This window comes from Typopeltis vanoorti, chromosome 3, assembly GCF_054136105.1.
Source record: "Typopeltis vanoorti isolate ZY-2024b chromosome 3, IOZ_Tvanoo_1.0, whole genome shotgun sequence".
NCBI classification, from domain to species: Eukaryota; Metazoa; Arthropoda; class Arachnida; order Uropygi; family Thelyphonidae; genus Typopeltis; species Typopeltis vanoorti.
The window spans coordinates 91,034,345-91,055,882 of NC_143551.1; the positions used below are offsets into that span (position 1 = coordinate 91,034,345).

The 21,538-nt window shown below is 36.1% G+C and overlaps 1 protein-coding gene across 6 annotated transcripts in view; it reads left to right on the forward strand.

The window, feature by feature from the left end:
* Positions 1-21,538, forward strand: part of LOC150108380 (dual serine/threonine and tyrosine protein kinase-like) — a 261,870-nt gene that overhangs the window by 185,336 nt on the left and 54,996 nt on the right. For all 6 annotated transcript variants that reach the window (XM_090390729.1, XM_090390726.1, XM_090390728.1 and 3 more), the window contains 2 exons: positions 3,370-3,526; positions 4,695-4,857. In XM_090390729.1, the coding sequence (XP_090246855.1) occupies positions 3,370-3,526; positions 4,695-4,857 (320 nt within the window). The remainder of the gene's footprint in view (positions 1-3,369; positions 3,527-4,694; positions 4,858-21,538) is intronic.

Below are 21,538 nucleotides of genomic sequence, written 5' to 3' on the forward strand. Positions count from 1 at the left end.
ATACTTGTATATAAGTAGAATTGTAAATTACTGGAAAGCCTTAAAGATATTGTATCTTGACATTGAATGATTCTATGTAAAGGAATATTACCTATCTTTGTATGTTTAACAAGGGAAGAATAATTTGTGAAATATATGTTAGCATGTAAAATTATGAGTTCAAGGTATGTGAGCGAGACACTCGGATTAGCAGCAGAGCCTATGGCAGTCACGTACGCATGGTGCGTGCGTGAGCTTCCCGGGAGACGCTAAGAGAGAAGAATGGTGACGAGTGAAAAGGTGTGATGCAGAAGGGGTGCCGCTAAAGGTGCAATATAAAAAGGCTTGGCTCCCCCAGTTCAAACGATTTTTTCTCTTGGATTCCAGCTTTTCCTCGTGCTCTCCTGTTCAGCATCGGCACCCATCACTCGAGAGCCCCAGCTCGAGTTGTTCCCTGAGATGTGCAGGTCAACCCGGCCAACGGAACGATGTCTCGACGGAGATAAGCAGCGAGCCAGGTGTGGGCATTTCGTCAACGTACAGAGAAAATCTACGCAAGCTGACCATCATGCTAGACCACGTGGACCAACTTAAGCAGAGCTGTTTCTTGTCCACATTGGAGAGGATAAATCACTATAGTGAGCTCCAAACCAGGCCTAGGTGAGACGACCATCAGGATAAAGAATAAGTAAGGTGTAAAGGGAATTGAAGATTGAGGGACAGACCTGAAGAAGTCTTAAAGATCCAGTAATGTACAAACCTTAGTCTCTTTTGTTGTGGAAGAAAGAATTATTGTATAATAGTGAACAGGAACATTCATTAGTAGAGCTCATATTATGTAAGAGGCAGGACTTTAGTATTTAGTCTAATAGCAGAGTGTTACAGCTCCAGGAGAATAGTCTAATGTATTGTGAATGTCGATTATGTTTAGTATGTTATAGTATAATCATAAACGAATTTAATTAAATTAATGCCTGGAAGGAATTGTAGATCAAAGAATATAAAGGGACAATTAATTGATTTGATAGCAGTGTCTGATGACAAGATCCAGCTATATAAATTATAGTTTGTTATATTAAGTTCTGTGACTTAAGAAAGATTATCTTAGCTGAGTGTATTTTGGTGAAAGTGTATTGCATAAGTTGTAATAAATGAAACTTTGTACTTTTTACCTAACTAGTTGCCTGATAAATGAATCCAATGCACCACTTATTAATTAGAACCTGAGTAATTAGGTTCTAATTAATAAGTGCACTTATTAATTAGAACCTAATTAATAGGTTCTAATTAATTGAGAATTAATTAGAACCTATTAATTGCTTAACAGAGGCCATGACTGCAAACTAGAGTAGGTACAGGAAATTTAGCTAATTCGAACTAAGTATTTTAATATAACGATTAACCGTGTGTCTGTCTGAGAGTTAACTCCTTGATTAAGAAGCTTTTCTAATCTAAGGGTTCTGGATGGCGCAGCAATAACAAATAAATTTTCCAGAACCTAACAAGGAGGTAACTCCAGATATTTGTAACAAGGGAATTGGCTCTAGCCAAAGGCAATCCCCTTGTTAATTTAATTCGCACACGTGATCAATCTAAGTGACGGCCACAGTGCACAAAGTAGTGTTTCCATTACAACTAAGGAAGTACAATTTAAGGATAATTACAGAACAAGAATTCAGATACCTCACATGTACATCAAATAATAAGAAGAATACATAAAAAAAAATACATGTAACAAAAGCCTTATATCATGTCAATATCCTCATTATTGCCATAATCCATTGTGATATTCTTACAATTTTAGCAATGTGACCTTCCTCCCTCAAACTTCAAGTCTGTCAGTCATCATCACTCCCAGATATCTTTCACATACTTCAAAATTTCCCCATTAATAGTATACTTTGCCAACCAACCTTGTATACCAACAAGACCTTGCACTTTGCAACATTAAACTGAGAACTCTACTCACTTGCCCAGGCAAGTGAGTAGAGCCCACTAACATAGCCTACTGAGATCTTGCAAAATCAAACCTATTCTACTTCTCATAGTTCTTACCAACTTTGCATCATTAGCAAACAACTATACATATCCATATAAGCCACTCCCAATGTAGAAGTTAAACGATGTTGATCCCAAAACAGATCCCTGTGGCACTGTACTAGTGACCTTCCTCTTTTGGGATGCCACCTCCATATATAACCTGCTGATATCTGTCTGAAAACCAATCAAGCTATCAAACTCACTAGTCTCTTATCTAATACTAACTACCAGATTATGTGGCAGTCTATCAGAGGTCGTTGAAAAATCCAAATATACCATATGTGCATCTCCTTCTTCTGTTGAATTTGTCACATAGACTGCATAGTACTTTTCTAAAGCCTTAACAACAATTTCATACACACATAATATTGGCCTGTTTGTGTCCTCAGTCTTATTCTCCCTCCCCATAAAGTGGAGCAATTTTTGCCACTTTTCATTCCTTTGGGACTTGCCCTGTTTCACGACTCGTTAAATAGGTGTGACAAAGGTGCCATTAATTCCCTAGAACATTCCTTCAAGATGCAGCGATATATTGTCAATTCCTGCTGCCTTATTAACATTAAGTTTACTTAATTCCTCATATACCTCCTCATTCATCACTAGTCCCTCCTCCACCATATCCTTTGCACTCTAACTTCTCATGATGTTGCTTTCACGAGGATGAAATACACCTACAAACTGATCTGCCAGTGTCATCCACTAGCATCATTCTTCCATAGTTATTTTTTCTTCTACTTTTCACATGTTGAAAGAATTCTCTAGGATTTTTTTTAGCTTTTAGCTTGTTTGGCTAATTTCTTCTCACACTGCACTTTTGCTGTCTCTACCAACCAATTCACCTTTCTGGCCTGCTCTTTGTATTTTCATGCAACTTATTATTACCACCATTCATCTTCTGTTCAGATTTCACATTTTTCTTTATCCATTTTATTTCTACCTTATTTAGCCTTTTCACCTTTGGAATACACTGACATTGTTGCTCTTAAATAGCTCTTGATCAATGTCCAAGTAGCATCTCTCCTTTCCACTCCTCTTTCCGTGTTATAGCTCCCAGTTGTCTCGTAAGCTTTTCATAATCATCAGCCTAGTAATTCCACATATATCCTTTCTTCATAGAAGTTTTCATATGATTGGCTACAACCCAGGTGATCACCTTGTAATCAACCAGTTGAAGATTACACTCCATTCACAATCACATCCTCTGATGATATAACCAGATCTAAGACTCTTAATCCTCGTGTGCCCTCTGTTACATATTGCCTTATTTTTGTTTTTCTACCAGACACACTCTTATATTCTCCTCTTTAACAGTAAAATGTCCAGCTTCAACTGAATATTCTTCTCTTTCAGGCATGCCACAAGTTGGAAGAGAAATTGGAAGAGGACAATATGGAGTTGTTTTTGATTGTGCAAATTGGGCTGGTTATTCACTGTGTGCTGTAAAGTCAGTAGTCCCTCCTGATGACAGACATTGGAATGACTTGGCCATGGAGTTCTATTATACCAGGTTTGTATAACACATCAATTTTCTGATATGTACCCTCAAGGGGGAGGGGGGGGTGTTCAGGCTCTTATGATAGCCCTACATGATTAACTTTACATTATTATTGATCTCCTATCAACAATTTTCCTTCGAATTAGTCTATTACTTATCAGCACTTCAGTATTGTCATATGTAACATTTTGTTCTTCTATGGCACTTCTGTCTGAATCAATCCACCTAGACCTTCGTCTTCCTCTGGGTCTTTTTCCTGCCGTCTTGGAATCAAACACCTGTTTTGCTAATCTTTCCTCTTCCATTTTATTTAAGTGACCATGCCACCTTATATTAGCCCTGCTCACATATTCGTGAATGAACAATGTCAATTTCCTTCCTAATGTCTTCACTTTTTAATATGATACTGCCATTGATGCTATGTGTTCAGGCCCCTAAGTTTTCTAATAATTCTCATATTTGTGGTCTCTAATCTTTGATCAAGTGCTTTATTTCTAACCCAACTCTCCAATCCATCACTTAAAACTGGTTCGAATGCTGTTTTATATACTGCTAGTTTAGTGTTTAGGCTAATTTCTCTTTCTTATTCCATAGAAATTTATTCATCATACCAGTTGTACTTATTCTATTTATTTCCAGATTTAACTTGTCATCTTCACTAAAAACTGTGCCTAAATAGCTTTACTTGTTCTATAGGCTCTCCATTCATTTGTATGACATTACCTTCAAAAATTGTTTTGGTTAATTAACACTTTCATTTATTGCTAATTATATTTATATTTTTTTTTTTTGCATTTTTATATTTTTTGCATTTAGAATTATCCAGTCTACCATATGCAATATAATTATTTAACTACCTTTATCTTGAAAAGGTTGGGTTAAGTATCCCGTTAATATCAATTTTCTAGTTTTCTCCTTGCTCCACTTCTAAATTTTTATGTGGTGATCATGATTTTCATTGGTGTCTACTTGTTTCTCAGTCCTACATATACTTTTATACTAGACCACATATCATAATCTTGCAGATTGCAGTATACGGATATTATATATATATATATGGAAGATTGTTTCTTACAATTCTTTTGCTTTGTTCATTCCTCATAATTATATATGAATGGAATCATATTTGAACTTAGTAATAATTAAAATGTTTAAGTATGTTTTTTTTTTTTTTTTGCAGAAGCATACCAGAGCACGATCGTGTAGTCCAAATAAGAGGATCAGTTATTGATCATTCATATGGTGGTGGAAGTACCCCTGCAGTCTTATTGGTAATGGATCGCCTCCAGAGAGACTTGCACTCAGCCATCAAAATGGGGCTCGACTTTATGAGCAGATTACAGGTGAAATATTTTTCTTTTCTCTTTTTGTCTAATATAATTTTGAACATATAATTTTGATCTCACAATTTTAAATAGCTACATTACATGTAACCTATGTTCATTTATGATGCAATTCTACAGGCTAATATCATCATGTGCATGTTCATCATAAGTACATGCACTTATGATCAACATGCACATGATGATATTAGCCTGTAGAATCCTACCGCTAGGCACAGGCCTCTCCCAAATTTCTCAACTCTTTTCTCTCACAGATCATCCTTATCTCATCTTTCTACCTTATCCTCTGTGTTTGTCTGAATCTCTTGCTCTCTCTCTCTCTCTGGAAATCCAGCCTGTAGTAAGGGTGGTTCATCAATCATTCTTTTATCTTGGTTACATGGCCAGCTTAGTTTTCCTTTAAATGTTTTTTTTTTTTAAATAATAATGACATTCTACATGACCTGCCTGATATCTGATTTTACTACCCCCCCTTCTATTGCTCATAGACTTACTCTAAGTTTTTAACTCATGTTTTTTGTCAGAGACCAAGGTTGAGCATCATACATCAATGTGGGTAATATAATAGAATTTACCAATTTCTTCAAGAGAAATTTTCACCTTTAATCTATTGGTTCAATCTTTGGTCATTATTCCATGCTGGCTATCCTGAACTGGATTTCTAGATCTTGTTTGTTGCTGAAAGATGTTATTTATGCCAGATAAATATATTCAGCCCCAATATTCGACAACTATCTAAGCCACGGTTTCTCCAAAGCAAGTGTGTCAGTGTAGTCCAAGAAAAAAATTCAACATATTGTAACTCAAGACTGAAACTTCGGCATTGTACTCACCTTGTGCTGCAACAAATCATCACAAATATAAATCCAGTTTTTGAATTGCATGCCTTTGCAAAAAAAAAAAAAAAAAAAAAAAATCCAAAGCTTGCAATTTTTTTTTTTTTTTTTTTTTGCAAGCTTTGAATTTAATTTGAATTTAACAGGACAAATGCATATAATTTGTCCTGTTAAATTAACCTATTTAAACTTTGAGTCTTCAGACACCTTTATAACCAAAAGTTAATCGCTAATCCGAATCTCTTTGGTCCGAACCATCCAGTAATTCGAACTGCGGTTTGAAAGAAGAAAAAAAAAAGTTTTATTTATTACTTATTATTTTTATTTAATAATTATTATTTTAACTATTATTTATTTTATTATTATTACAGTATAGTATAACTACGGTGATACACAAAAAGAGGAAATTCAAAACGGGCATAATTTGGTTAAAAATATAAATCCATATGTTGAAATTGCACAAACAGGTGTTGCGGAATGGATTACAGGTAGAACCGAAAGTGAATTTGAAATCAAATCAGATGCTGAAATTATAAATATGACACTGCAGAATGAATTAGAAGACGATGATAAAGAACTCGGGGGGGGGGGGAGTAAAACATGAAGAGGCAGTTGACAGTTTTAATATGTGTATAGAATGGGCTAAGCAGAATGATACGCCATTCCACAAAATTCTATTGCTAATGCAGCTCCGAGAAGAAGCATTCGAAAAAAGTTTAGTTTCCAAGAAGCAAAAGAAAATCAGTGACTTTTTTACAAAGAAATAAAAAAAGGGTTTTTTTGTATTATTTTGTGAAACCTTTTTTGTGTTATGTACAAGAAAGTGATATTTTTTATGCAAATTAAGTTATTGATTGAAGTACGCAATTTTATTAAATCAGAATCCTAAACAATACAGATATATACAAACTAAATTTTTTACTAAAATAAACTTATGTACTGTATTATTTTTTAAGTTTTACATTACAGTACAGTAGCTTTTTTTCTATCAGTTACTTCATTTATTTACAGAATTAAATTGATGCCATTAGAATCTGATTATTATTGTTTTAAATGCTAGTTATTGTTGTCTCTTGGGGGATATTTGCTAATCCAAATGAACACGGTTTTTATTAGTTCGGATTAGCGAGATACTACTGTATATAATTTACAAAAGCAATACACATATACAACATAAAATCAATTGCAAGCATCACATTTTCTGCATAGCCACCTTCAATTACATATGTCAGCAGTTATCATTCTTTATAGGCAATAATCAAATTCCTGATATGTACCTTCAGGGGCAGGGGGAGAGAATCGATGCATGATAGTGAAAAGGTTCCATCATCACTAACTTCTTATAGACTTCTTCTTCCTAACATGGATTTTAAGCCAGGTGGCCTGTTCCGGTCTCATGCCCTCTCTTTCTTGGTCTTCAGATTCTTCTTTTATCACTTATTTTATATCTGTATAATATTTTTGGTAGTTTGCTGTTGTCCATTCAATTTAAATGTTCTATCCAGTTTTGCTTATACAGGGGGAGAGGGGGTCCTCGAGTTACGTCGGAGATCCGTTCCTATGGACGGACGTAAGGCGATTTTCGATGCAAGTCAGAATTACCATAGCTTAAGTTACTTACCTAACCTAAAACACCCTAAAGTCATACGTATATATCAAGAAATAGAACTAGGCCATAGGAAAATGAAAGGGAGAACATAATTACTGTATGGTACAGAAAAATGACAAAAATGAAACTGTAATAAAAAAAACAAACATTGAGAACAATCGTCAAAATGACAAATGAAACTGTACATTCTGTACAGTTTGCCCCAAGCCTTAAACCGCATAAACCAACCTTTATTAGCATTAAACTCTTCACCTGCACTCGTCTTCCCCCCCCCCCCCCCCTTTTTTTTTTTTTTTTCACTTTTCAATGCCTCAATCCCGGGGCAGAACTGACTACTACCGGGTGCGTCCCCAGGTGGCGGATCGGGGAACAGCCTTCAGATATGGAGGTTAGCTGCGATATAAGCAGAGCAATCTGGCGAATAAGCAGCCGTGGACCAACAGCGACTGAGCTATCGGGGCGTGGGGGAGCAGAAGTGGCAACTCTGTCTCACTTAAAACCTCACAAAGCCCAATGACAACTCGGTGACATGGCGAGTAGTGCCGCCATTAAATAAGTACCTGCTGGGGTCACCGCCCCTGACATTGGGAAGCAGCATTGTCAGTACTGACACAAGGTTGAAGCCAAATGATGATGGAAAAGCTTGTGATCAGAGATTTGCAGATGGCAATATGATTATATTGTGTACGTCTGTAATACTGCGGAGCAGAAAGCAAACGGAGAAACTACTGCTCTACCTTATCTCCAGAACAACCATCATGGCGAGCAAACCCTTACAATTGGCCCCAAGTTCCCGGCATCCCTTAAATGGGACAGGGGTGCGAAGAATCTCCGGGCTCAAAATGGTGTCCACTTTTAAAATTGCAACTTGGAATGTCAGAACTCTGTATGAAGCTGGCAAATTAAGAAATGCACAAGAGAAATGAAGAGGCTGGGCATCTGGATTTTGGGAATTTGCGAGACAAGATGGCCAGGATCTGGAAAGTGTCAACAAGATAATATGACAATGTATTACTCTGGGAATGATGAGAACAAACATCGACATGGTGTAGCTGTAATAGTAGATGAAGAAATCAATAAATCAGTAATAAATTGGATTCCATTTTCTGAAAGGATAACGCTGTTACAACTTAAGGGAAACCCCGTTAACATAAATATCATCCAAGCTTATGCACCCACAGCTGACAAAAGTGAAGAAGATGTTGAAGAGTTTTATGAACACCTAAAAGAGATTAAAAACCTAACAAAGAAACATGATATAAACATAGTGATGGGTGACTTCAATGCAAAAGTGGGAAGAGGGGGTGATTGAGAAATTGTTGGCGAACATGGCTTAGGCACCAGAAATGACAGAGGAGATCGCCTAGTCCAATTCTGTCAGGAAGAAGATCTAACAATAGCAAATACCTGGTTTAAACTTCCACCAAGAAGACTGTACACTTGGAAATCGCCTCAAGATAACCAACATAATATTGTCAGAAATCAAATTGATTATATACTGATAAATAAAAGATTCCACAGTAGTATAAAGAGTGCAAAGACTTATCCTGGAGCAGATATCTCATCAGACCACAATCCCATAGTTGCAGAAGTACGTCTTAGATTAAAATCAGCTAAAAAATCACAAAAGAAGAAAAAGAAAATTGATGTAGAAAAACTGAAAGACCCAAACATAAATAAAAGTGCCAAGACACAGCTTAACCTGCGATTACAACAGATTAACATAGAAGAAAATAAAAGTGTGGAATCTCTTTGGAATAGCTTAAAGAATGCCATCGTAACAACAAGTACTGAAGAAGTAGGTTATGTGAATAATATAAAACAACAGGAATGGATGACAGATGAGATTCTTTCTCTTATTGATACAAGAAGAATGTATAAAAACAAAGACCTAGCCAGGTATACAGAAACACATAACATCATCAAGAAAAAAATAAAAGAAGCCAAGGAAAATTGGATGAAAAATTTATGTACTGAAATTGAACTGCTTCAGAAACAACATGATAATTTCAATCTGTATAAGAAAATCAACGAAATTTCCGGAAAACTGAGGAAAAAGCAAATAGTGTCTCTAAGAGACGAAAATGGAAAAATAGTTCTAGAAGAAGAGAATAAAGCACAGATTTGGATAAAATATGTAACAGAACTTTTCAATGATACTAGACAGAAGCCTATAAATATAAAAGATAACATTCAAGGACTAGCAATCATGAAATGCGAAATAGAGGATGCTATACAAACAAGTAAAACAGGAAAAGCCAGTAGACCAGATGGTGTGCAAACAGAATTTTTAAAATTAATCGAACCAGATAACATCAAACTTCTTGAAAAACTATTTAATAAAATATATGAAAGTGATGAATTTCCATCAGATTGGCTCAAATCTACATTTATCACTATCCCAAAGAAACCCAAAGCGAATTCCTGTGGTGACTTCAGACTTATTAGTCTAATGAGCCAAACATTAAAAATATTTTTGAAAGTAATTCAGAATCTCATTTATAGAAAAAGTGAAGAAACTCTAAGTGAAACACAATTCGGCTTTCGGAATGGTTTTGATACTAGAGAGGCCCTTTTCTGTACCCAAATATTGATACAAAAATGCATAGAAAAACAGAAATCTGTCTTTATGTGTTTCATAGATTTTGAAAAAGCATTCGACAAAGTCAGACACACCAACTTAATAGAAATCCTTCAACAAATAAGGCTAGACGAACAAGACATAAGACTAATAACAAATCTGTATTGGAATCAGTCAGCTAGCGTTCAATTAGACAACATTACCACCAGTGATATTAACATCAAAAGAGGAGTGAGACAAGGATATGTGCTCTCACCACTCCTGTTCAACATATATGCAGAAGTAATCTTTAAACAAGCATTGGAAGAATGTTGAGAGGGAATCACAATAAATGGAAAGATTGTTAACAACCTACGATATGCAGATGACACCGTGCTAATTGCAGATAACATTATGGATCTCCAAAAACTCGTTGACAGAGTATACATAGAAAGCCAAAGAATGGGAATAAATATAAACATCAACAAGACAAAATACATGATCATCAGCAAACATCCAGCCTCATCAATGAAACTGACACTCAGTGGGAAAAATATTGATCAAGTGTCAAGATATAAATATTTTGGTTGCTGGCTTAATGAACGGTGGGATCCAGAAATAGATATAAAGACAAGGATTGAAGTTGCACGGCAGTCCTTCATGAAAATGAGAACACTATTCTGCAATAAAGACCTAAACATGGAAGTCAGATGCCGAATGCTGAAATGCTACGTGTGGTCTATTCTGCTCTATGGAGTTGAAACATGGACATTGAAGGCGACAACCATCAAGAAAATCGAAGCCTCTGAGATGTGGCTATACAGAAGAATGCTAAAGATATCATGGACAGAAAAAATTACCAATGAAGATGTCTTAAAATCCATTGGCAAAGCTAAACATCTTGTACAAATAATCAAGAAACGAAAAACATCATATCTTGGACACATCATGAGAAACAGCAAATACCAACTTCTACAAACTATTTTGGTAGGAAGAATTGATGGCAAAGGAACTAGAGGAAGAAAAAGCATATCATGGTTTGACAACATCAAGACGTGGACAGGAAAGAGCAGTGCACAACTGCTCAGATTAGCACAAGAGCGCAGTTTGTTCGCCAAGATGGTCGCTGACCTTCGATAGAAGATAGCACAATAAGAAGAAGAATGCCTCAAACAATCTTTTCACCTTTTCTTGAATTAACATGAGGCTAATTGGGATACGGCGTTGATGCTGGTCTTCCAGCCAAAGAACAAGAAGCCTTTCCATCTCAATCATGAGCCTACTACGTTTTTTCGTAATTACAGTCAATTTCATGGGCGCCAATCCTTTCACGTGTTCAAGGATGCGAACTTTATCCTTGATAATAGTCCCGACTGTGGTATGACTTAAGTTCAGTGCGCGGCCAATGTTCGTTGGTGTTTCTCCCTTTTTTGCCCTTTTAATGATGTCTAATTTCACTTCTAATGTAATGGCTTTCCTTTTCTTCGACACACTGCCATCAGAAGAGTCTGCCTTACGTTTGGGAGGCAATATTGAAGCGTAAAAAGTCACAAAAAAACACAAAAGTGAGAGAGCGGATGTAAACAAAGCACGCGGTACCCAAAGAGCATATGCTGGGACTCGAGCGATGCCACCTCTCCCAAACAAACACCGCGTAACGGCGTATTCTTCCACTTCGCTCACAAACAAGTTCGCCCGTGACGTTTGAATTTTATGTTGCGCTGCTTCAAGTCAAAATTTATTTTTAAAATTATTTATGGGATTACCGCCGTAAAGTCAACGACGCATGTCGAGGACGACGTAGGTCGAGGACCCCCCCCCTGTACTGTCTTATGTAGTGATTAATTGGTTTTATATTCAGGGATGTTATATTTCACTCTTTTAAGAAATCTTGCTGTATCAAATCACCTTGTGCTTAGTCTTCTGGCAAAAAAAAAAAAAAAAAAAAACTTGCTTTTCTCACCTTTCCTGTGATTAGATTTATTTGCATATTCCTGAATGCTAACAATATATATTAAGTCTCTTCCTAATATTTATAGTTTTCATATGATTCTTCTATTGATGTCATCTGTCAACTTCACTATATCTGTGGTCTCCAGTCTTTGATCAAATTTGTAACCCAGCTCTCAGATCCACAAGTTAAAATTGGTTTCAACACTGTCTTGTATACATCTAATTTAATGTTTTGACTAATTAAATATGGAAACTAAATATTTCCATATTTTATTTGCAATCTTCACTAAAAATTGTACCCAAATAGCCAACGGTTTTACTTGTTCAGCTATTCAGGAAGGCAGGTTGATGTTTTCAGTTTTCCAGCCTTTTTTCACAGTCTTGTCTTTTTATTGCTGATTTTCATATCAAATTGATTATAGCAGTCATTCAATTTAGTCAGGGAATCCTGCAGACTTCTACTGGATTTATTTCTGAGTTTAATGTCTACGTAAAGATCTGAGATTAACATCATAATGTGATCCACACAGATGATGAATAACAATGGAGATAATGTGCATCCTTGTCTTACACATGACTTAACATCAAACATCTTCTTATATCTCCTTCAGTTCTAACTGCTGAACTGCAAACTCAAATATAAACTGTCTGTTCCTTGATATAATGTCCCATTTACACCATATAATTGAAGCATTTCTTGGCACCTTGTCATTTGCATTTTTCATATCTACAGAACTTAGAAATATAACAAGGGTATCTGTTTTCTAAGATTTCTCAACTGTTTGTCTTAAAGTGAAAATCTGATCCTAAGCCTGTATTTGGCCCATGCACAGCTTGTTCAAGTTTTCCCTTCCACAGTTTTTATTATTATTTTATCATTATTACGTGACACCTCCAAGGAGGCCAAAGACTCATTGAGGGAGGGCACCTACTCTACAACTCTGTCTCCACCAACTATAGTGAACAGCATCATATACGCCAATGCCCACCACCGCCACTAATATTTTCATAATCACAAACATCCATGCCCATTGCGGGGTTCGAACCCGCAGCCTTTTGGCTGGAGAGTTGATACACTAACCACTTGGCCAACCAGGCTGGCAAAGTAGACTTAAGTAGGCTTGCATAAATCTTAACAGGAACACTCAATAGAGAAATTCTTCTATAATTCTTATTCAGTTTGATTTCCATTTTTATAGATAGGTATTACTGAGAAGCCTACTTCAATGATTGGAGTAATACCTATTTGACCCTCTGACCAGGCCTTCAGAATTATGCAGTGTAGCAACCAAAAAATGTTTATATTTTCATATTTGAGAATTTCTGGTTGAATATAATCTTCTTCAGCTGCCTTTCCACATTTCAGGATTTTGATGACTTTTCTGCTTCAAGAAATTGATATGTACCCCTTTCCATTCCTCTGGAAAGTTTTCTACAACCATGTTATCTCTGTTTCCTTTCTTTTAGAGTTAAACGGTGATCAGCATTCATTTTAAAAATTTATGGAATTTACAGTCGTGTTAAAAAAACTTTTTTATTATCCCGACGTTTCAATCTTCACATCAAGATCATCATCAGGAACAATATACAAGACAAGCTGAGTTACATTATTAATGGTAAGCTAAAGAAACAATGCTTTAATCACGTTATTCCACTGGCATGACCTCTAGTGAAAAAAAAAAAAAAATTACAAATTACATCAGGCTAAATTCTGTTTACAATGACAGGAATAAACATTCTTTCAGATGGTTTTCTTTTGGAAACAATGATGTCCTATTTTTGGTATTACAATTCTTATTTTTGCTTTTAAGATACTGGATTTTCTACAGTCCTGTTTATAGTTGTTCCTAGTGAGGAACATTCCGTGGGTCGAATATATACTTTCCATATGTTTGGGATTTTTAGACCATCATTATTGTTCAGATTGGAGGGTGGTTGATAATAATCTCACATGCTTCCTTAAATTTCCGTTCATACCATGTTTTAGTGCAAGGTAGACAGCTAGTGCTTTTCCAGTCAATTCTGTGTAAGGTATTCAAGGGGCTTGAATGCCTTGAATTCAAGGCATCAGAAAGGCCAGCTTCACCATAATTATTATATTTAATGTGTTGTTTATGTTCTTTTTGTCTGATAGGAATTGTGCATCATGTTTCTCCTATATATGGTGTGTTGCAAGTACAATAAATCTGATATACTCCAGGGTGAGCTAGTGGAGAGAGTGGGTCTTGATGAATTAATTAAGCTTTTTAGTTTTGCGGAGGTTTGAAGGTGGCTTTGAGGTTGTATTTTTGTAGTACTCCGTTTATTTTGTCTGATGTTACTTTAATGTAGGGAATGGTTATAGTTTTGTAGTCTGGTTTGTCTTTGTTTTTTATTGAGGTTTTGTAAAGAATTTTGTTAATTTGTCTTATGTTAATCCCGTATGTGTTGGTTTCCGGTAAACCGACACATACGGGACAATATATACACATAAATTCCTACCACCACCCAACACAAAAACTAGGTGTCAACAACACGCTAAAAAACAGGGCTCAGACTATCTTTTCCAACTGAAAGACGAATTTAAAATTGTCATTAATACTTGCAAAAAAAATGGATACAGCCAAAACACTATTAACAAAATTCTCTACAAAACCTCAATAAAAAACAAAGACAAACTAGACTACAATAAAACTATAACCATTTCCCTCATTAAAGGAACATCAGACAAAATAAACAGAGTACTACAAAAATGCAACCTCAAAGCCACCTTCAAACCTCCTGCAAAACTAAAAAGCTTGCTCAACTCATCCAAAGACCCACTCCCTCCACTAGCCTACCCTGGAGTATACCGGATTTATTGTACTTGCAACATACCATATATAGGAGAAACAGGATGCACAATTCCTATCAGACAAAAAGAACATAAACAACACATTAAATATAATAATTATGGTGAAGCTGGCCTTTCTGATGCCTTGAATTCAAGGCATTCAAGCCTTGAATACCTTACACAGAATTGACTGGAAAAGCACTAGCTGTCTACATTGCACTAAAACATGGTATGAGCAGAAAGTTAAGGAAGCATTTGGGATTATTATCAAACCCCCCCCCCCCCCCCCCCCCCCCCCAATCTGAACAATATTGATGGTCTAAAAATCCCAAACATATGGAAAGTATATATTCGACCCACGGAATGTTCCTCACTAAGAACAACTATAAACAGGACTGTAGAAAATCCAGTATCTTAAAAGCAAAAATAAGAATTGTAATACCAAAAATAGGACATCATTGTTTCCAAAAGAAAACCATCTGAAAGAATGTTTATTCCTGTCATTGTAAATAGAATTTAGCTTGATGTATTTTTTTTTCTCACTAGAGGTCATGCCAGTAGAATAACATGTGATCAAAGCATTGTTTCTTTAGCTTACCGTTAATAATGTAACTCAGCTTGTCTTGTATATTGATGTATGCTCCAGATGATGATCTTGATGTGAAGATCGAAATGTCGGGATAATAAAAAAGTTTTTTTTAACACGGCTGTAAATTCCATAAATTTTTAAAATGAATGTTATCTCTGTTTTATTTAGCAGTCATTCAAAGTAATTACTACAGGCATCTAGAACACCTTTAACTTCAGTTTTAATGTCATCGTATCCTTGATTCCTTTTACAACACTCTCCATTTCTAAACTCTTTCTATAGCTTCCAGAATATTTTGCCACCATTCTGATATTTATTTTCTATGGTCTTACTAGGGTGTTTCCATAAGTTTTGTTTAGCTAGTTTTACAACATGTTGCTTGGCTTTCTTACATTTTTCTCAGTATTCTCTCAGAGCACAAGCTGACTTTTTTTTTTTTTTTTTTTTTTTTCAGGAACCTTTTTATACACTTTGTTCTTTTCCTTAACTACCTCATTAACTTCTTGTCCACTGTGGAGTTATGATTTGTCTATCCTGCAGACAACCTCACCATAAGATGACCTCTGGCTGAATCAATCAATGTTTTCTTCAGGGTCTGTAAACGAATGTCCAAGGTTTGATTTTTTTTTTCTTTAATATTATTTGTGTCTTTCAGTCTACAGTTCATCTCTGAAAGGTGCTCAACTTTGATTCTTTTACAAGCTTTTTAAAAGAATCAACAGTCATGAAGATAATACTATGAACAGCAGCATAGTCAGTGAGATATTTCCTCTTTCTTGTATCTATATGAATTTGTGTGCATTTTTATGTTGAAACATGTAATGGCCAGTCTATGTTCTGAAAACAGAACAGAAATCCATCAGGTACTTACTCTTATTATTAGCTTTGCTCTTGTCTCCAAATTTTCCCCAAACATTTTTATATCCGGTAATTATTTCTTACTCTGCTGTTTAGATCTCTAACAAAGACTAACTTCTCATCTTTTTGTGTATCAGTCTGTACGGTTAGCCTAGTGATTGTGCACTTCGCAACCATATGCCTGGGGGAAGGAGTGTCCTAGGTTTGATTCCCATCGGTGACGTGAGGAGCTGAAGGATCTTCTCAGCCATAGCCAAGTTTGCCAGTCTTGGGTGTGGACAGTAGGGTTTTTTTCCCCAGTTTATCCTGGGGTTTTTCATCCCGCAAATCGGCCTTGAGAACTCAACACTGTCGACATAGGATTCACCGGGACGTAGGGCTGACCACCTTATCCTGCGAACAGTTTGAGGTCCGATGATTAATAAACCCTCAACACTGCATGGTAAAAGAGGGAAAAAGGATGAGATGAGGTGCTGTTTCTGATGTCTCAAAATTCCTGCACTTCTTCCTTCTGTGGGATCATAGGCACAAATAAGTCATTTTTCATTTCTCATCCTGATATTTACTCACATTGCTCTACCTGATATTGCCTACCGTTCAAGAAGATTATTCTCCTGTTTAGTGTTGAATACTACAGCTACCCCTCTTTATCTTGATTGTTGCTTAGAAGAATCTCATTTGTTTTTGTCTTCTTTGCTTCAGTAACACCTATTGTGTCAATCTGGTACTTATCCAATTTGTCTGCTAGTTCCATTTCTTTTGCATTGATGCTTCATATGTTTGATGGTGCCAATCTTTTACTCTGCTCATGTTGAGATGGAGTTTGTTCCAGCAGCTGACTTTTCTGTTCACCTGAAAACAAGCACAGCCTAGTTTAACCAGCCAGTGCCCCATCTAGAATGAAATTCTGTCGTTGTACCATAATTTTATGTTGGTTTCAGCTCTTGTTTCTCAAAGTGTGGTACACATACCTCCAGGATACATGAAAGGTCTTTTAGGAGTATGATATTTTGATTTTAATTTTGATAATCTTTCTCTCTCTCTCTCTCTCTCTCTCTCACACACACACACACACACATGCAGTGTTTCAAATTGAAGTACCCCTATTCAGAGCAATCTATACAGATTGCTCTGAATGGGGGTACTTCAGACTTTTGTTGGGTACCCTAACCAGATCATGAGGAAGAGATTTTGACTATAAAAAAATTAGTTTAAAAATGACTGATAGGAGAAATACAGTGCTGTGAGTGGGAGAAATCACATTAATCTGAACCAGATGGTATAGATTAAGAGTTCGATGACAAAGTTATTCAGTGATGTTTATTTTGCACATTTCGTAAAATAATATGATACAAAAAACAAATCACATAGAACTGACATGCTAAAAGAAGATCCAGATGATCAATGAAGGTGAAGTGTGTTGTGTAGGACCAGTAATTGATACTGCCATACGGTGGAATGCAACTGATCTGTTGAAAGGTTTCACACACAATGTGCAATTTATGCATTCATGTCTGCTAGACAAAGAACTTTACTCTGATACACCATACTTTTGAGGTGATGCCAAGGCCAAAAGTCACAGGGTTAAGGTCTGGTGAATGCAGTGGCCATTTAATAGAAAATGACCAACTGATTGCTCTATCATCCGTGAAATGTTGACACAATAATTGTTGAACTTCACATCCTGTGTGTGGAATTTCTCCATCTTGCTTCAACATTGTTGTGTTCAGACAACCTTTTGCTACAGATGATGAAACTGCCCAGCATGTTCTGATAACATACAGCCGTGACTGCAGGTTGATGGATTTCTTCAAAGAAAAATTGGCCGATAACGAACTTGGCAATAATGAACCATTTCACAACCATCAATCCTATCCTGACCTTTAGAGAATGTAAACGAAACTTGTTGAAAGGCATGGGGATTCTCTGTATCCCAGATGCAGCAGGTTTGACTGTTTACTGTACAAACATGAAAACATGCTTCATCACTCCATAGGATGTTCCAAGACTAATTCTCATCCACCTCCATGCATGCTGGAAATGTCAATGCAAACATTTCTCAGATGCTAGCATCTCCCATTTGCAACTCTTGGCTGTGGTTGAATTTACATTTACATGAGTAACAGTACAATGATTTATGTTTCCACACCTGGAAACATAAAGCATTGTAATGTAATGTATGGCAAATTTAATTGTTTTGTTATGATTCATCTGCATGAACTTACAGAATTTTCATTTGACTGCTCAACAACTGCAGTTGCAACATCTTCATTCATTGTGGAATTTCAGATTTATGCCCTCTTGCTGGTTGGACTATCAAACTTCCTGTCTCTTAAAATCAGTGAGCCATGCATAGCACTACGTTTGGTGTCATTGGGCCTTTTCACAAAGTCTTTAGGCAACAGTACTTGCAATTTGCTGCTGCAACATTTTCTAAATTCCTGTAAAAACACTTCACAAGCAAAGCACATTCAGGCAAAGTGAGATCAATTGACTACTATAGAGTTAGACTCGCTCCTTTGTTTATACAGCCTTTCTGCTCATATGCAAAATTCACTATCTTTTTTTGCTCACAGTACCATATTTCCCCTATTGGTCATGTTAACTAATTTTATTATTGTCAAAATTTCTTCCCCATGATCTGTTAGAGAGCCCACGAAGTTTGGGGGTATTTCATTTACTGGTTCTCTCTACAGCCTGCTCTGAGTGGTGCTTTAATTTGAAACATCCTACATACATACAGGCCCGGCTGGTGGCATGTGCTGCATACACAGGCACTGTAGAAGAAAAGGCGCCTAAAAGATGCCAAAAAATATGAGATAAGAGTTTAAATGAACAATCATTGGTACAGAATGGTACATATAATTATTAATGTACCATCGTCGTCTTCTGTTCGGGTCCCTTCAGATCTTCCTGGAAACGAACAAATAAATTCTGAAATTATATCCTGGACCCGATTATATCACTGTAATTTTTGATTAAAATTTACGGAAATATACCTAAAATAGTTCTTCTTTATTCTTTGATGTATCATAAATCAACTTGTGATTAATTGTTGAGTTTCGTGTAAAGGCCATATCCTAATTTTAATCGGATCGGATGCATGTGGTCTGGCCCCAAAAGCTGGCTTACTACTTATAACTCATTCTTCTCGACGAAAAATTGAAGAAAATAATACACCAGAAATGGTTTTGAAGTAGATTAATAACAACAATCTTGAAGAACTCTTTGCAAATTCACTGATTGCATTGAGAATACTATTGATTTTGCCCATTTCAGTTGCTAAGGGAGAGAGAGAGAACATTTTCTAAATTACAATTAATAAAGAACTACCTGTGATCAAGTATGAGTCAAGAAAAACAAATGGTTTGGCACTAATTTCAATAGAAAATAATATTGCTGAATCTATCAACATTGATGTACTGCAACAGGATTTCACTAAAATGAAAGCCAGACGAATCACTTTTAGCAAAATTAATGTAAAGAATATTTGAATAAATCTCTTAACTTTATATTACTATTTTATATTATTTTGAAAATTTATATAACTTGAAAAAATTTGTATAAGTAGGACTAATCCATAGGTAACATTATACTGTAAAGTGGTTTTCATTTGTTTTTCATTTCCTGTTCGTTTTATTCACACTTTATTCAAAAAAAGCTTTTTTGGAAAGGCGCTGAACATTAATCGCACACACAAGAAAAATACTATGTGCCGGTCCTGCATACATACATACATACAGTGCTTGGAAAGAAGTCAATGGGCACCATAGCATGAAGAACAAACAGACATGGGCATGCAGCAGTGAGCAATGGGGATTTTGGACCATTCTTCCTCTAGACATGTAATGATGTCCTGAACTCTTGTAGAGTGACACATTCACTAGAAAGGACCTCACCTCAAGTTCATCCCACAGATGTTCAACAAGGTTGAGATCAGAGTTCTGTGGAGCCCAATCAAGTGTGGTGATGTTCATTTTTGCATCAGCTGATGCCCGGATCTACTGTCAACATGTTGGCTGACGAATGGCGGCTTTTGCATATTATCCTTGGTAGCACCCTATGGTCACATTCGGTGGGTGTGGTGGATTGTCCACTGTGAGTAGCTTTTGCAGTTGACGCCTTGCACTTCCATCTCAGAATGATATCATTGTTAACCCAGGATGGCCCAATTTGTCAACAATTTGCTAAACAGATAGGTCTACAACATGGCATCCTATCACAATGCCTCTTTCAAACTCAAACTTAGTTCCCTTCTTGCAGCCATTTCACCCAGACACAGTTGCACTGACTTGGAGCACCATATTCCTCTAATTTATACTGGCTACAAACGCGATTCACTACACGGTACAATTAACCTTGCCCATAGGAGTATCCATTAACTTCTTTCCAAGCAGTGTGTGTGTGTGTGTGTGTGTGTGTGTGTATTTGTTGTTGCCATATTGTCACAGATAAGTGCAGATTTATTCTAATTACCGTCTTTTTTGGACCATAAGATGCACCTTTTTACATAGAAAATCGACTTAAAATTGGGGTGCGTCTTATGGTCCGAAGGTAACATTAAAATACGAATCTTTACACTATACCGAAGCTCAATTACTGGCGCAATATGTTAATAAAATTACTAGGTATGCCACTGAAGGTAGGTACCTAAGTTATCTCGCTGCATGTGGGTGAATCACCGATTTAGATCATCAATAGTCATTAGTGTGTAAACATATGCGTTTTTGTATGGTTCATTTGAATTATTTTTTATAAGTCGTTAAAATTTTTATCTTAAAATTAGAAAAAATGAGTGTAAAACAAAAAAGACTTTCATATAACGTGAGTTATAAATTAAATGTGATAAATTATGCAAAACAATATGGAAACAGACCAGCAGAAAGACATTTTTGTTCACCACCAACAGAAAAAATGGTTCATGAGTGAAGAAAACAAGAGGAACAATTAAAACTGCTATGTAAACACAAGAAAACATTCTGTTTGCACCTAGAAAAATGCCAGAATTAGAAGTACAAATGAAAAATTGGGTAACAAATCGTTGAAACATGGGAATATCTGTTTCTATGAAAATGATAATTTTTGAAGCAAAACGATGGGCAACTGCTAATGGACTTTTAGCTTTTACCGGATCACCATCTTGGTGCTTTAGATTTATGAAAAGACACTGATTATGCATGCGTACAAAAACCACTCTAGCCCAAAAAATGTCGGCTGACTATGAAGCTAAAATTATAGAATTCCATAGATTTGTCATATCAGCGAGAAGGAAATTTAATTTTGAGCATAATCAAATTGCGAACATGGATGAAGTGCCTCTAGCTTTTGATGTTCCTTCAAATCGGACAGTAGATTCAAAAGGCACCAAATCAGTAGTGATCAAAACAACAGGTTACGAAAAAACTCGCTACACTCTAGTTTTAGCTTGTTGTGCGGATGGAACAAAACTACCCCCATGTTAATC